This window comes from Lissotriton vulgaris, chromosome 5 (genome assembly GCF_964263255.1).
Source record: "Lissotriton vulgaris chromosome 5, aLisVul1.2, whole genome shotgun sequence".
NCBI classification, from domain to species: domain Eukaryota; kingdom Metazoa; phylum Chordata; class Amphibia; order Caudata; family Salamandridae; genus Lissotriton; species Lissotriton vulgaris.
Genome location: NC_141693.1, coordinates 1,997,187,948 through 1,997,205,795, shown reverse-complemented (window position 1 = coordinate 1,997,205,795; position 17,848 = coordinate 1,997,187,948). Strand labels below are relative to the sequence as shown.

The 17,848-nt window shown below is 49.9% G+C and overlaps 1 protein-coding gene across 2 annotated transcripts in view; it reads left to right on the top strand.

Annotated features, from left to right (window-relative positions):
* The window catches only part of NTNG2 (netrin G2), a 278,222-nt gene that overhangs the window by 216,941 nt on the left and 43,433 nt on the right, over positions 1-17,848 (top strand). Inside the window, exon 5 of one of the 2 annotated variants that reach the window (XM_086924770.1) lies at positions 13,141-13,278. The exons of the other annotated variant lie outside the window; for it this stretch is intronic. Coding sequence (XP_086780896.1) covers positions 13,141-13,278 — 138 coding nt within the window. The remainder of the gene's footprint in view (positions 1-13,140; positions 13,279-17,848) is intronic. 2 annotated transcript variants of the gene reach the window in all.

The window sequence follows — 17,848 nt, the reverse complement described above, 5'->3', positions numbered from 1 at the left end:
TTACATTCACCCCAGTACAAAGATCTGGGCCTAAATCCATCGTTTTTTTGCACTCCACACCACCCTAGGTCAGACAATGGCTATATGCAAATCAGCTTGACCCTGTGCCTCCTGGGAACAGTCCAGTCCGAACTACCAAGCCATATCTTTCCCAGACCGGAATCAAGCATCCAAGGACCGGTTTCTGGCTATCAGCTTTCTTCAGCCTGGATAGCTTGACTCCAGTGATGTGGAGATTCTGGGACTCACGTCTGAGCATACCCAGCCCACTTGGGGTGAAAATTGCAAAAAACATAGTTGATGGACAGAATGCAGAACAATATCTTACATTCACCCCAGAACAAAGATCTGGGCCTAAATCCATTGTTTTTTGCACTCCACACCACCCTAGGTCAGACAATGGCTATATGCAAATCAGCCTTGACCCTGTACCTCATGGGAACAGTCCAGCCCGAACTACCAAGCCATGTCTTTCCTAGACCGGAATCAAGCATCCAAGGACCGGTTTCTGGCTATCAGCCTTCTTCAGCCAGGATAGCTTGACTCCAGTGATGTGGAGAGCCTGGGGCTCACGTCTGAGCATACCCATTCCACTCGGGGTGAAAATTGCAAAAAACACAGTTGATGGACAGAACGCAGAACAATGTCTTACGTTCACCCCAGTACAAAGATCTGTGCCTAAATCCATCGTTTTTTGTACTCCACACCACCCTAGGTCAGACAATGGCTATATGCAAATCAGCCTTGACCCTGCGCCTCATGGGAACAGTCCAGCCCGAACTACCAAGCTATAACTTTCCTAGACCGGAATAAAGCATCCAAGGACCGGTTTCTGGCTATCAGCCTTCTTCAGCCTGGATAGCTTGACTCCAGTGATGTGGAGAGCCTGGGACTCACGTCTGAGCATACCCAGCCCACTCGGGGTGAAAATTGCAAAAAACACAGTTGATGGACAGAATGCAGAACAATGTCTTACATTCACCCCAGTACAAAGATCTGGGCCTAAATCCATCGTTTTTTTTGCACTCCCTACCACCCTAGCTACACTTACAGTCCTGATGAAGTGCCATTAGACCCGCTAGGGGCTCAACAGGCATGAAACATGTCGACCTATAGCACCTTTTCAGCCCTATAGGAGATCATATCCATTCAGGGGCTCATTCATTTTTATTTTCAATTAGGCTAGAGCTCCCATAGAATAAACATCAGCTGGATTGCCCTAGACCTATTTTAGCCCACCTATTCACCGCACTACCTAGCCCACACACCCGCACTCACCCAACAGCTTCATCAAAAGATCTCCACTAAAGAGCCCCGTTCGCGGGTGCCCATCGGACAATGCAGCACCGGGTCGATGAGGAGCAGGCCCTATGATGAAGCATGACATCCTGGGGTGTGTTAGGGCAACTCTTAAAAAGACATCCCCTTACCCTCCCTCCTCTAGGAACTGCACATTATTCTGTTTAATAGAGTACTCTCAGCACAAACCTCACATACTGAAGTCTCTCTTGTCGTTTAATAAATTCTCTTATTGGCATGAATGGACGCAGAAGCAGGCTTGGCTGCCATGCTCTCACCACAGGATATCATTTAGACCAGGTGAAGACCAGAAAAAGATTGCATCGTGCCGCAACAATCCACCTCTTTGTTAAAGATGAGCCATGTCCTACGGGGACCGGCTCCACCTGGCCATGCAAAACACTGGAGAAGGTGTCTGGGTAAGCAGTGCCTAATTTGTAGAAAATGTTCGGGCCCTTCTTGGGAGGCCACTGCAGCCTGCACCACCCAGTGCCCCCCAAGTGCTGCCAATGACCATACAAACATGTGACACCTTATTATCGCCCTCATACAATTGTGACACTTCACACCATTTCAGGCAACACAAAGCTATAAAAATGGGTAAGAGGCTAGTATTGTTCATTTTCAATACGAATTCTCTTAATAAACACAGTTGTTGTGCTAATCTCAAAATTAAATAGACAGTGCCATCATGTGGTGAACTATTACTTGCACAGGTGCAAACAATTAAGAGCTGGTTCGAGCACCGGAAACCACTGGCTCAAATTAAGCCCTGTGTAAGGACCAGGTGCAAAGTCCATTAATCTCTCAAGAGGACCACATGCAAATGACCCTACTATCGCATTCATGGTGTGTGCCTAGAACCCACAATAGTTCAAGATCACAACCACACACCACAAGAAAGAGAAATAAATGTAACTCTCAATGGGGAGGCACAAAGAGATATGGTTAATCTTGTGGGCGAGCGGGGACCAGGAAAATACCCTGCATCTCAATGGCGAGCCCAGGAGTTGGATGGCTCAAGGGTGGTGTTACCTTTGAATCATGAGGCAATGTGTCCCAGAGACAAGGTTCAAAGCAGCATCTCAAAATATAGTCAGTGAAGAAAGGAGTTACTGAAAAAGTGAGTTCTAGAGCAGAATTTAAAAGAACCACGAAGGCGTGGTACAAAATTCAAAGGTACAAAACATAAGTATTAAAGTGCAGATGTATTTTGCTTATTTTGTCTATAATTATTCCAATAAAATTTCTTGAACTTAAAGTGCAGATGCAGCAAATCTCATTTAAATGCATAAAGTAATTACCTTGAAAGCAGACAGTAATAAGAACATGCAGAAAAACAGACAAAATCAGAAACAGACTAAATCTCAAAGGTGCAGTAAAATCAGTAACAAACTGGGTGGCATCTCTAGAAACACAGGAAAGCTCTCCAGCTCACCCCCAAATCCAAGGGTTTATACAGCCATTTTCTCCTTAAGAAAGCATTTGAGCTCCAAACTTATCATGCTGAGAGCAAAGAACTACATTTTGAACAAATGAGTTTACAGCACTTTGAATCAGCAAATAACCCCTGCCACCTTAGCACTAACCTACTACACGAATATTGATTCATCCCTCTTAACTAATATCATCCAAAGGTCTCAGGACGAACTAGTTACAAAAAACAACAGTGAACCGTTGTGAATTGGTGCAAAACTGCGTGCAAACGGGAAGTCCTTGGAAATACGTCACAGGAGGCCCTATAGGCGGCTGAAAGACCAACGAGGTGTAATGCTTCCCTACAACAGCTTTGTTCGGGAACGATGTACTTCAGAAATAGAGAAACCCAAATCTTGCTTAACTACGTGCAGCAGAATTGTAACTAGACAATGAACACAAGGGTGGGGCATCCATTTTGGACAAGATGGTGGTGAGCCGAGTGAGCGTAAAGCACAAACTTGAACATGTCCGAGCAGACTCACTTCAAATGGGTGAGCTCCATGTCAGTTTCAACAAGTGAACAGGGGTGCCGGTTAACCGCCCTGCCCCCTCCATTAATGCACATTTACATGAAAGACGCCACCAATCCTAGACACAGATCACATCTGCGGCGTCATCAATAGATGGTAGTGCGGCTTTCTATGTAGTGCTTGCTTTCTATGTAGTACTTGCTGATACCGGCTGCTAGTGCTGTTACTAGCCGAGTCAAGGTCAGCAAAAAGGCCAGCTTGGAATGGATCCTGTTACTGTCGAGCCCACTGAACTCTCTCTGGCTTGCATAGCGCCCAGATGCCTCCCTGACCCCTCCTAGCGCTTTGAAAGTATTCTAACTCTGCTGTGTTCCTGTTGCGGTCAGAGCACCCGCCCCACTCGGTGGGCCCCTCGAAGGACTCCTCGGCCGTGGCCCCCCACGGCCCCCCGGCCCACCTGTACATGGCCTGCCCGTCCTGGAAGGAGACGGGGGCCCACACTCAAGGTACAGCGGGGCCCCTGCTGCTGCTCCGCGCCTGCGCAGTAGAGGCTTGTAGTGTAGCCGCTGTGCAGGGCGCTGCTTGGCTGCTGGCTGCCTGCTCGGGGCGGAGAGGGCGGGGGGAGGGGGATAAAGATTACCTGTTGTGTAGTTTTACTCCGCTGATTTATGGCTTCCGGTAGAGCAGCGGCCGCTCAGGGTGAGAATCAAGCGCCAGACGGGCCGCGCCTGATTCATGGCGCATTTATTGGAAAAACCACAATGGAAACATTTACTGCCGGCGCTGAGCGAGGGTCGGTGATTACAGCTCAGAGCTGAGGGGAAACCACAGGCCAGAGCCCTCGCTGTGCTGGACGGCAGGCTACAGACCAGAGCCCTCTCTACAGGTTACTCTACTCTACAGGCTACTACAGAGCGCAAAGCCCTCACTACAGGTTACCCTACTCTACACTACACAGAGCAGAGCCCTCGCTGTGCTGGACGGCAGGCTACAGGCCAGAGCCCTCTCTACAGGTTACTCTACTCTACAGGCTACTACACAGAGCAGCGCCCTCCCTACAGGTTATCCTAGTCTACAGGCTACTACACAGGCCAGAGCACTCACTACAACTTATCCTACTCTACGGGCTACTACACATACCAGAGCCCTCGCTGCTGCTTGTGCTGGACGGCAGACTAACTACACCGAGCAGAGCCCTCACTACAGCGTATCTTAGGCCAGGGGTGACTACAGAGACCGGAGCCCTCAGTGCAGCGTATCCTAGGCGATACATGACTACACAAACCAGGCCTCGCACCGCAGTTCAACTGGGCTACTAGAGCTACAGGCCTAGCTGCGCTGGGCATTAAGCAGCACACATTGAAGTGACAAAATGGCTGTTAAAGATTGTTTATGTGCAGGAAGGGGGACCTTCCTATACATTAAAAATCTTTCCAGAGCACGCAGACACTCTTACACTATGATGCAAGGGAGCCTGCGTTGGCGCTACACCGCTAGTGTAGCGCCAGCGCAGGGGGAAATGCGAGGCTGCACCATCTTCACGCAACTATGGCAAGCCTTGTGTTTCTGAAGTGGCGGAGTGAGGCGTTAACCCGCGACGGCTAACACCTCCCTCCGCCACTTCAGTTGTAAATATCTCCCTGATATGGATTACTAGTTCTACAGGCTCAGTCACTGCGTTACCAGTGTTTACAGGCTGAGCACCACCAGTGCTGCTAGTGTCTACAGGCTTAGTCACTGCCCTACCAGTGTTTACAGGCTGAGCATCACCAGTGCTGCTAGTGTCTACAGGCTCAGTCACTGCGCTACCAGTGTTTACAGGCTGAGCACCACCAGTGCTGCTAGTGTCTCCAGGCTCAGTCACTGCGTTACCAGTGTTTACAGGCTGAGCACCACCAGTGCTGCTAGTGTCTACAGGCTTAGTCACTGCCCTACCAGTGTTTACAGGCTGAGCATCACCAGTGCTGCTAGTGTCTACAGGTTCAGTCACTGCTCTACTAGTGTTCACAGGCTGAGCACCAACAGTGCTGCTAGTGTCTCCAGGCTCAGTCACTGCGTTACCAGTGTTTACAGGCTGAGCACCACCAGTACTGCTAGTGTCTACAGGCTCAGTCACTACGCTACCAGTGTTTACAGGCTGAGCACCACCAATGCTGCTAGTGTCTACAGGCTCAGTCACTGCGCTACCAGTGTTTACAGGCTGAGCACCACCAGTGCTGCTAGTGTGTACAGGCTCAGTCACTGCACTACCAGTGTTTACAGGCTGAGCACCAGCAGTGCTGCTAGTGTGTACAGGCTCAGTCACTGTACTACCAGTGTTTACAGGCTGAGCATCACCAGTGCTGCTAGTGTCTACAGGCTCAGTCACTGCGCTACCAGTGTTTACAGGCTGAGCACCAGCAGTGCTGCTAGTGTCTACAGGCTCAGTCACTGCGCTACCAGTGTTTACAGGCTGAGCACCACCAGTGCTGCTAGTGTCTACAGGCTCAGTCACTGCGCTACCAGTGTTTACAGGCTGAGCACCACCAGTGCTGCTAGTGTCTACAGGCTCAGTCACTGCGCTACCAGTGTTTACAGGCTGAGCACCAGCAGTGCTGCTAGTGTGTACAGGCTCAGTCACTGTACTACCAGTGTTTACAGGCTGAGCACCACCAGTGCTGCTAGTGTCTACAGGCTCAGTCACTGCGCTACCAGTGTTTACAGGCTGAGCACCAGCAGTGCTGCTAGTGTGTACAGGCTCAGTCACTGTACTACCAGTGTTTACAGGCTGAGCACCACCAGTGCTGCTAGTGTCTACAGGCTCAGTCACTGCGCTACCAGTGTTTACAGGCTGAGCACTACCAGTGCTGCTAGTGTCTACAGGCTCAGTCACTGCGTTACCAGTCTTTACAGGCTGAGCACCACCAGTGCTGCTAGTGTCTACAGGCTCAGTCACTGCGCTACCAGTGTTTACAGGCTGAGCACCAGCAGTGCTACTAGTGCTACAGGCTCAGCGGCCTCCCTGCCGTGTCTCCCTGCAGCTCAGAAGCCTGAAGTGCATTTGTTCCTGACTCTGTACCATTTCACCTCCTTCTGTGTAACCGAAGTGTGTCCAAAATGTAGGAAAAACACTTAAATCGATCAAATGACCAGTTCAGATTTGGAAAAAAAACATCAGCAGAAGTGTTTCCGGATGAAGAGCCATCAGCAAAGTTACTGTTCATAAAAGTCTGAAACGTCGATTTCCACTCCACTATTTCTGACAATAATTTTACATTTGTTTCTCTTTTAAATCATTATTTAGACTGGTCTCCAAACCAGTCCTGGAGGGCCGGATCCATGCCAGATTTTTAAAATTACTTCATGTATTTCAATGGGGATATCCAAAAAATCTGGCATGGATCCGGCCCTCCAGGACCGGTTTGGAGACCCCTGGTTCAGCAATAATATTGCATTTCCTCTGTTTTTTTCACAGTCCGGTCAAAAAAAATTAGTGGAAAACATTGCTGTGTTGGCTTTTAAATGTAGAGCGAAAAACATTGTTTTAATGAGTTTTTCGAAATGTTTTTAAAAGTATGCCGGCAGCGGTCGAGGTGGGGGGATCTTTTAATTTTAGAGAAACAGTTCCCCAACTTTTTGTGAAACTCTAACCGTCCGGGCACTGTTATTTCAAGAGTTGAAATGTTTCAGCTGAAGTGGAAGGCAGGGAGTCTCCTCTGTTGTGAAGCCTTGGAGGGGCAGACAGCTAAACAAACCTTCCTGTCAGGGTGTCTGGTGCCTGAAAGAATTTTAAATGTGCACAACTGGTTAATATGCAAATGTAAAGGGTGCTTGGAAGCCTATATTGTCTTTAATTAATTGATGGAATTACTTCAAGCATTTCTGATGACAGACATTTATTATTTTTGAGTGTTATTTTGAGAGGATTACCAGCTAAACTGTGAATGATGTGCTTTTAAAAGACAGTTGTAAAAAAATGCCACACTGTACAGTGTGGGTATTACTAAAACCTATACTTTGGAAGCACTTATTTTTATCTTAGACCTTTTTGCACACTTTGTAGCAGACTATCTTATACTGTGTTGTGTAATGGAAGTTTAAAATAATGACTTACATGTTCACAGTGCTTTCTGTCACAGACTGGGACCTCGTAGCACTAAACATACACAAGTCAGTGTCAGTGTTTTCAACGAAATCAACCAGGGTTCAGTTCTGTGGCTCTCGGATGCAGCGCATAACTAATGGAGGTTTCATAATGCACAATAGTGCCTTTCCCACTGATTAGCATAGCCTGCATTTCAAGCAAACCTGACCACTACCAACGTGGGCTTTGGTGAGTTCTCGCCCCAAGAAAATGAGGTGCGTTCTACAGCACATTTGTACTATGTATTCAATTGTATTCACTTTTAAAGCATAGTAAATGAAGACCTTACTGTGCACCAGGATACAACAATCGTTGTTGGGTCTTTTCAATGATTCCCTATCACCCTCCAACAGTGCCCCTCATCTCTCAATAGCCCACCTCCCACGTGTACTTTATTTGTTTTAAAGCACCCCTCGGACCAGTGTGGGGTGTCGGAGCGCTTTACACCACACACACACACTTACAGCAACAATGAATCATATGCAGGCCCCCTGGAATTATGCGGCAGGGAAAGGCTGAACTATGTGGCAGGGCTGAGTAAATTATGCGGCAAGAAAGGGTAACTCCGGCAGCATAATGCAGCACATTTTGTGATTGTATTGCTGCAATGTTTTGTCATTTTTACACTTGTTAACACTGTTTGGGTATTGGTTGCCCCTCATTAGTAGCAGTTTAACAATCAAATAAAGGAGTAAGCAACAGAAAGATGAACACTTACAGCCTGATTCATCAAAGACCCGTTTTGCGATTCATAAGAAATCGCTATTACAGACTCGCAAAACGGGATTCATGTAGGAATCGCAAAATAAAATGCGATTCCTACATATTCCTTATTTGCGATTAGCAAATTGCTAATCGCAAATAAAGAATAACTCCCCATTCATTCCTAAGGGCCAAAAGGCCCATAGGAATGAATGGGGAGTATTCCTTATTTGCGATTAGCAATTTGCTAATCGCATATAAGATAGCGATTTAAAGGGTGCCAGGGGTGTCCAAATGACACCCTGTAGCACCCCTTAAATGCAAATTTAAACGGGTGTTGCGCACACACATGTCCAAAGGACATGTGTGTGTGCAACATGCATTTTAGAAAAATGCTTTTAAAAGCATTTTTCTAAGTTTTCGCTATTTACCAGGAGGTTTGACCTCGCGGTAAATAGCGGGCCGAAATTGCGAATTCGCAATTTAAAAATGGATGATGAATTGCATTTAAGGAATCTCAAATAGAGATTCCTTAAATGTAATTCCTCGCAAAATAGCGAAATCGATATTACCGATTTTTGTATTTGGGATGATGAATCCCAAATGCAAAACTCGCACTCGCAAAGGGCCAGATTCTCAGAATCTGGCCCTTTGCGAGCGCAATTCAGCGTGATGAATCAGGCTGTAAATATTGTCAAAGAGCCTTCCACTGCGTGGCAATACGTGCAGCTGCGTCTTAGTAACTGTGAAATGTTTGAGCTAGAAACAAATTTTATTTTGTTAAAATTTGCAGGTTATGGAGCAAATGATGGATTTTGTTGCAAATGCAGCAAATCTATACTTATCCGAAAAACGCTGTGGCCGCACAATTGCTAAATTCCAGTGGCCCTGTTCATATGTGTGCAGATCCATGTATATAAAATGTTACATAAGGTAAAGGGGACTACATGGTGTAGGATTCACATGCTATCCATACTGGTAAACATTTTTAAGAGTGCTTTGTCTGGAGAAGCACAAACTCAGGATTCACAACATAACACAGTGGTTAGGGTTGACTTTACTAATAATAATGTATTTCTACCCAAACAAACCTTTTTTAGCAACAGACCATGCAGTCTGCATGCAGCTCTTTGATGGCAGTTCATAGCTCACTGTGCTAGATTACGATTGTCATTTATGACGTGCACAGTAACAAAAGAATCTCTGTGACAAAAGCAGTAACCCACTGAGCTATGCACATACAATATTGTTCTTTGATATGCATGGTACACATTCTTTACAGCAGGCATGTTCACCCTCTGCACTACCGTAGATGAGTCAAAACTGCCACTAGACAAACTCCCATCTCTCCCCAGCAGGTACCTTAACCCGTTTACCGCGGCGGACATTACGCTGTGGTGTGGGCATTCGACGCAGTGGACGGGGCCACGCTGGCCATTTGCCGTGCGCGTTGGCTGACGCTAGCACGCAACGGGTTAATGGCCAGAGTGATATTGACACTTTTATTGTTGCCCGAAAACTGCTGGATATACAAGGAACTTTGCAATGTTTTGAAAACTGCTGCACTGCTACAAAACCGACCCCCACTAACAAAATTTCCCTCCCCCCCCCTTTCTGGCCTCCAGGGATGCCCAGTACGGCCAGTCCAGCCTTGGCAGTGGGAGACCCAGTTAATGGACTGTGGGCAGGGAGACAGATTTGACTCTGATCCCTGACAGAGATGCAGAGGCGCCTTGAAGTCTCTTCTCAAGGCCTGGAAGGAGCTATTCTATAGTGCATGGAGAGAAGGATTCAGGAGCACACTGCTGCCCCCTAGACTCAAAGGTAGACTCTCACACTTTGTACATAGCGCCTTGAAGCTTTGGAACGGTAGGCCCTGCCACACTCTGCAGTAACTAGCAGCTTCCAATTACAACATATTTTTGTGTACTTGGTCAATCAATGTCTGCTCTTGAGATCTGGTGGTATGACGTATGGCGCTGTATGACGTCACTCTTGTGGGTCAGCTATGGTGACATCTCTCCGTTCTAGGCCAAGTGTAAGGCACTCACAGGCTGTTTCTTAAGCATTAAGGCTCCACCGAAGTCACCCCTTGTTTGTGCCTTGTCCAGCACACTGGATAATTGTTTCAGAGAGAGACCACGAACCTGTGGGCACAGAAGAGTTTGTCCAAATGAAACCTCGCTGCCTATCCCTGCACCTGCTGCTTAGGGATCTCGTCATAGTGCGCCCACCCTGCTGCTTAGGGACGTCGTCAGGGTGCGCCCACCCTGCTGCTTAGGGACGTCGTCAGAGTGCGCCCACCCTGCTGCTTAGGGACATCGTCAGGGTGCGCCCACCCTGCTGCTTAGGGACGTCGTCAGAGTGCGCCCACCCTGCAGCTTAGGGAAGTCGTCAGAGTGTGCCCACCCTGCTGCTTAGGGACGTCATCAGAGTGTGCCCACCCTGCTGCTTAGGACGTCGTCCAAGTGCGCCCACGCTGCTGCTTAAGGGCATCGTCAGAATGCGCCCACCCTGCTGCTTAGGGACGTCGTCAGAGCACATCCACCCTGCTGCTCAGGGACATCGTCAGAATGCGCCCACCCTGCTGCTTAGGGACGTCGTCAGAGCACATCCACCCTGCTGCTCAGGGACATCGTCAGAATGCGCCCACCCTGCTGCTTAGGGACGTCGTCAGAGTGCGCCCACCCTGCTGCTTAGGGACGTCGTCAGAGTGCGCCCACCCTGCTGCTTAGGGACGTCATTAGAGTGCGCCCACCCTGCTGCTCAGGGATGGCATGACTCCTGCACAAACTCCCCTCTGTGCTGGAATTCTAGGTACAGGTGGTGCAAAATGTACCATGCCTGGTGATTACTCGTTGCTTTAAAGTCCACGCCCCGCATTATATTTCAGACCTACCCAAATGTAACAGGGTAAAGTCCCAGTCAATCCTGGGACACAAAGCTGCATCTTAACCCCCCTCCAACAGAGGAACACTGGTGTTGAAGGTAATTATCACACCCAAGAATTATCTCATGAACCTAAAGGGCACTCGTGGTAGAGGCCTCACCCCTCCAAACCCTAGATTAGGGACTAATGTTATTACTCAACTCAATAGACCTTTTTTGTAGACCTTAGAAAAATGAGAGCTGAGTCAGCCCAGTCTAATTGGAATCTTTCACCCTCAATTTACAAACTGAAGAAGGTGTAAAAACACTAATCTGTTTCATGAATCTATAGTAATCTTTTTCAAGAACTTCAATAGTTACTGGTGCGGTTGTACCCTCCCACCCACAAAGGTGAGCCCACCCCTTTTTTTAATCGTTTTATTTTAACCCCCTGGACCCACCCCTAGGACTTTGACGGGTCCAGGGATGGCACTGCTGGTGGGGGAGTGAGAGTGCCCTCCCCTCACTGTGTACTTCACTTCTCAGGCTGGCCACACCCTCATGAACAGTGAAACTTTCTCCAAGCCCCGCTGCTTTTCTAGGTCTGGAGATAGCAAGCACAGGCAGACAGTCTGCCTGGGAGCGCCAGATGCCAGCGCTCAGGCCAATCCCAACTCTGCTTTCATGCCGCGTCAGGAGTGGCCGCAGTGCAGTCTGGGAGCCTGTGCCCAGAAGCACGAAGAGCGCGATGCGGTGGGAGACGGCAGCATTGGCTGCTGCGTACAGATACTTTTTTTTATTGTTATTTTTTTAGCCCTGAATCCTGCCCTCCCTACCTTCTACCCACCTCTGGCCCGCCGCGCCAGTTTGGCAGAGGACGGGCGGCTACTGTAAATGTGTACTGTAGTGTCACGCTTGACGTCACTTCACAGTGAGGCTCAGAGAGGAAAACCTAATGCAACTACCTTTGTCCTATAAGGATTATTAAACGTATTAGGCTTCAGGCATATGCTTACAAAAGTGCTTTTCTCAGATCACGCGCCTTTACTGATGTGAAACCTGAATATTTAGTGGCAAGCAGAGGAGACATCGAAAAGTGTACGGCTGAAGCCCTGGTACCTTGCTTCAGATTAAAGGTGAGTCAGTCACTCCCAGCCCCAAGTGAAGGTTCACACTTCCATCGCAGGCTGTGACAACCACCACCAAGACTGTGGTAACTCTATCACAGGGCCACCCTTCATGTGGCTATCCGAAAATGACCCTAGCCCATTACGTTCACCACACTATGAGGCCTGGATGTATTACGTTTCACACAACGCAGAATAGCAAGTGAAGTTGCTGCGTTGCATGAAATGGAGGGAGCAGAACTGTGCCATATTTACAAAGAAATGGAGCAGTTCTGCACTTTTACCGAGTAGGGTCACTTTGGCTGCGTGGCGCCAACGCAGGCACCCCTGCGCCATACTGCACACATGCAAAGAGGAAATAACAAGTAGAAATAAAGATATATCTCCTTCTTATGCCTTGCTTCAGGCAGGCACACCATTGTGGGGAAACCCATGTCTACAACTCTTTGTAAATATAGGTTTGCAACAAAATCCATAGGTTGATCCACTGGGATGCCAATGTACCGTCCATGGAACACCTCCCTGATGCAAAGTAATACAATTGTGATGCTTTGTAAATATCAAAATTGATTTTGTGTTGAGTCTACGTCATAAAAATTACTCAAACCCAAGGAAAAATGTTTGAAAATCTGGTCCTTAATTTGAAGCAGGCTTTCGCCCTCTTCTCCGCCAGTGACGCAGCACTAGATAAACAGGCCGCTGGAATTATGCAGCTGTGGGAGGCCACCTTTTGTAGTTAGATTAACCAAATGATGTGTGCATGTCCTTTAGGGCACCTCCTTAAAGGACTTGTGTTTAATGAAATCATATGTGGCCTGTAACATTTTTCAGAGGTGAGTTGCTTGCATCATGTTGGCAGTAAGTACTCCCGCCCTCTGAGGGGTGTCTAATGTATTCTAACAAAGTGACTTGTCTGAGGTAAGTTTTGCGACCTGTCTATCCTGGGCGGGGGGAGTCAATTCATTGTGGAAAAAGTTGCTTTTTGGCAGCAGGGATATCTATCAAAGTGATGTGCGGGATAATGTCTGCTGTAGTGCCTGCACTCATAAACTACTTTGCCTGCCTTTATCAGAAGGAACCCAGGAAATTGAAAGCAAACCCAGCCTAACCCAAACCACTGTGCCACTCCAAGGGGCACAGAGCATGCCCACCCCACCCGCGGCGGAGCCCAGCAGAGTCCAGAGGCCAGACCCACCTGAGAACATGCAAGGTAAGGAACGGGTGGAAGGCACCTAACATGGTCACGTGGTCCAGGCTCACTCACTGCTCTGAACGGCCAATTCTGGTCAGTTCGTATTTTAAAGGAAACCTATTCGTCCCCTCTTCTACTGTCTTAAAAAGAGTTTTCATCCATTTCAAGATGGCCGTCCGCAATTGCTCAGAGGTAGTAGGTTTCACCGCCTAGACCTGTTGGTTGTGTCAAAGCTTGTTTCACTCTGCTTCTCTCAACAGCATTTATTGAAATGCAATTCCGGTTTCACTGAGCAGAACTCAAGATGGGGCAGGTCACACGAGTCCAGAGTTGGCAGTTAGAAGAGAGGAGGGTGGGTGACGTAGGATAGAGGAGGGAGGGGGGAAATGAAAAGGTGTGGGGGTGAACTCTAGTCAGTTAGTTCGATTTAGAAAGCTCAGAATTTTACAAAACAAAGCGCCAGATGTGTAGCGCTGCACATTAGAGTCAGGGAGTGACGTGAGAGCTGGAGAGAGCTGGCACGTGACGTCAGGTTTGTGATAGTGGCACTGGGGCCTGTGTTCCTGCTCGGAGTCTGGATTTAGAAGACACGCCCCAGTGCAAACCTGGCCCATGGCTGCACCAGGGCCCTGAATGTTACAAAAACACAGAGCAATGGAGGCTCGCACGTCACGAGACAGGTGGATCTGCGGCTTTTAGGGTACTGGCTAGGCACCCACAAATAAAACAACCGAAAATGCAAACAAAAGAGCACAAATTAAACAAGAGGGACAGAGATCAGTTAAGAAACTCACAGAGGGGCGAGAGTGCTGCCCCTTCAAGGCCCCACTGAATGAGATGCAAGCTTAGGAGCAGCAGTGACTGGCAGGGCGCGTGCAGACCTGCAGGGCGCGTGCAGACCTGGCAGGACGCGTGCAGACCTGCAGGGCGCGTGCAGACCTGGCAGGGCGCGTGCAGACCTGCCGGGCGCGTGCAGACCTGGCTGGGCGCGTGCAGACCTGGCAGGGCGCGTGCAGACCTGCAGGGCGCGTGCAGACCTGGCAGGGCGCGTGCAGACCTGCCGGGCGCGTGCAGACCTGGCAGGGCGCGTGCAGACCTGCAGGGCGCGTGCAGACCTGGCAGGGCGCGTGCAGACCTGCCGGGCGCGTGCAGACCTGGCAGGACGCGTGCAGACCTGCAGGGCGCGTGCAGACCTGGCAGGGCGCGTGCAGACCTGCCGGGCGCGTGCAGACCTGGCAGGGCGCGTGCAGACCTGGCAGGGCGCGTGCAGACCTGCAGGGCGCGTGCAGACCTGGCAGGGCGCGTGCAGACCTGCCGGGCGCGTGCAGACCTGGCAGGGCGCGTGCAGACCTGGCAGGGCGCGTGCAGACCTGCAGGGCGCGTGCAGACCTGGCAGGGCGCGTGCAGACCTGCCGGGCGCGTGCAGACCTGGCAGGGCGCGTGCAGACCTGGCAGGGCGCGTGCAGACCTGGCAGGGCGCGTGCAGACCTGCAGGGCGCGTGCAGACCTGCAGGGCGCGCGCAGACCTGCAGGGGGCATGCAGACCTGCAGGGCGCGTGCAGACCTGCAGGAAAGTGCAGTCAGTGCAGTCAAAGATTGGAGTCAGGGCGTGGAAAGATGCAAAAAGATGAAGTTACACTGTGACCTGAAAGGATGGTAAGAATATAACACATTACATTCACGCGATGACGTCACAGACGCATGATAAGCAAGGCCACGTCGTGAGAAGAGAACAAAGTACACAAGGGCATCAGAGTGACATCAGAGCTACCTGTGCAATCAGATTTTGATATCATTGGAGCGCAATGTATCCGCGCAATGACGTCACAGACGCATAATAAATGGGCCAGGTCATCAGACGAGAGCAAAGTACACCACGACATCAGAGAAACCCAGTGCAATCAGATGGTGATTAACCCTGGGCGTAGTTCGTGTAGTAGCGCTACGTGTAGCTACGCGAGGTGCACTTTGCACTACGCAAGCTACGCAAACTACGTAGTGCACTGTGTAAAATGCTGTGCGCACTGATTGCACAGTGCCGGATGCTTGTCCGCACTGTGCAATCATTGCAAACCGCATCTTGCACAGTGCAAGTGGTCGTTCCCGCTCGAGTAGAATGTACTCGAGCGGCAGCTTTTGCAACATGAACTGGTAGTTTCTCATCTCGAGTGGTCGAGAGCATACGCGACCACTCACAATGAGAAACCTGACCTCCCCGTGTTGAGAATCTCGCCAGGAGGTTTATTTTCCACGCTCGCGATCAGCAACTTGATGTTGCTTATCACGAACGAGTAAAAAGTCTCGCCGGGATGTTATTTTGCTCGCTCGCGGTCGCCAACTTGATGTTGAGGGCAGCGAGCAAGTAAAAAATGCCCGCTAGCCTACGCGTTTTTGCACTGTGTTACATGCAATTCACGTAGCACGTAAGTGCGCAAACTACACGAGCGTAGCGTAGTCCTACACCCAGGGTTAGTTGTGATATCATAGTAGAGCAATGCAGCTCAGAAGTGACGTCAGAGGAAGGGCGACGTTACAGGCGCAGAGACACACTTCATTTCATTTGATATGTAAAATACAGAGGGGCATATTACCAAGTAATAGCGATAATTATCGCTATTGCTTGGTTAGAGACAAAAATTTACCGCAGCGCTGCGGCGATTTTTACCGCAAATAAACCTTGGTATTACCAAGGTTTAACGCAAATGCGGTAAAAATCGCCGCAAAGCATGAATATCGCTGAAAAGTCAGCGATATTCATGCATTAGCGAGCTAATGCTCTTAGCCATGTTATCCACCTCCCATTGGATAACATGGCTAAGAACTGCTCAGGGCAGGTGTTAGCTTTTAGAGATATTCCCGCTTAGCGCGAATATCTCCAAAAGTTGGTAATAGGAGATAGCGATGTTAGCGACTGTTTTCAGTCTCTAACATCTTGGCACGCCCACTTTGCATCTCATTAGTGATAAATATCACTGACATGCAAAGTGGGGCCCAAGATGGTCGCTATCTCCTACTAGCTGTCGCTAACTGGTGTTAGCGGCAGCTAGGTAATAGGGGGATAATTTTATCTCCGCTTTCTTGGCTTTTAAAGCCAAAAAAGCGGAGATAAACCCCCTTGATAATATGCCCCCCTTGTTTGTTGTTGCATGAACACTCTTCAAGGCGGAGTTCACACTGCTTGTTATTCCAGATGGTTTGATTGGTTGGACTCCTCGAGCAAACAGGAGGTCCTTAAGATCTCTGGTGTGCCCCCGTGGGAAGGGGTCTGAAATTGAAAGGGAGAGCTTTAGCGTTAGGACTGAGCATCCGGGGACGCCCTGACCTGACTTCTGCCTTGTCTCTCTGTAGTCCCCCCCGGGGCACCTCCATAGACTGTTGCGTTAAAGTGTCAGCACTCCGGACAGCTCCGGGCCTTGCACGTGCAGCCGGCGTGAGAATTACCCGTGGTGCTCTGCGTGTGTCCGCATCGCATCAGACCCGGATCATTATAGCGCCTTGTTGAAGTTCATACAACGGTTTTGTTTAAATTAAATAATAAAATACGGATAAAATCGGGCTGAGGCCTGACATGACACGCGCAGATCTCCCTGGGGGCCGGGGGAGGGAGGGGGGGATTGTGGGGCAATGTAAGATGATCCCGCCCCCCCCCCCACCCCACGGGGGGGGGGGGGGGGGGGGGGTGAGATGCACAGTAAAGCGCATGAGAAATCAGGTTACATCTGTGCGCACATGTGTGTCTTTAATCCGCTGCGGGGCCCGGCCTGACCCGGCCCTTTAATCTGCTGCTTTTCGGCCACGTCTGCGGCGGTGCTCTGTGTGGCGGCGGTGCCTGGGGGTGGGATGGCCCACGCAGGGCTCTGCCTGATACGATGACAGCCCCTACCCCTGTCGAGCCTCTTGCGCTCTAAATCTGGTATTAATGTATCCACATTGGAAGGTGGAAGCACTAGTCGGCCTCACTGGAATCTCGAACCTGCCAACTTGAGGCTGCACGTGTGTCAGCTGCAGGCACATTAACCTTCCAACCTTCCAACCTTCCTCGGCAGGGATCTTTCCGTGCGCACGCGCAGTCTCTGGGCTTCGCTAATCCATTGGGACATGCCTGAGGTGGGTGGGGGGTGGTGAGAGGGAGGTGTGTGTGTGGGGGGGGGGGGAACGGGGGGGCGAAGACACCCAGTTAGACCCGGTGCTCCGCTCCGTCTGCTGGACGAGTCTTTGCCTTCTGGGGGCAGCAGCCAGACCACCACCTGATGCCCCCTTATTCCGGGTCGCCCGTTACCCGCTGTGCCACAAGCGTGGCCTGGCACAGAAGGAATGGTGATTTGTGAGGAAAGTGTACCGCAACAATCTCCGGCTGTGGACAACCTTACCTGTTACTCACACATGCATCATCTTGTGTCCTGGCCAGGGCTTTAAGTGAGCCAGGTCTCACCGGTGCCGAGCACCGGCAGTTTTTTTAAAGGGGGCCTCGAAACGGGTCTCTACCGGGCTTTGTTTTGTGCCCTGGTCTGTTTATTCCGGACTGCAGTGACAGCAGGCACCCCGGTGTGCTCCCGCTCACACTGCTCACTTCTCACTAGTGGAGAAG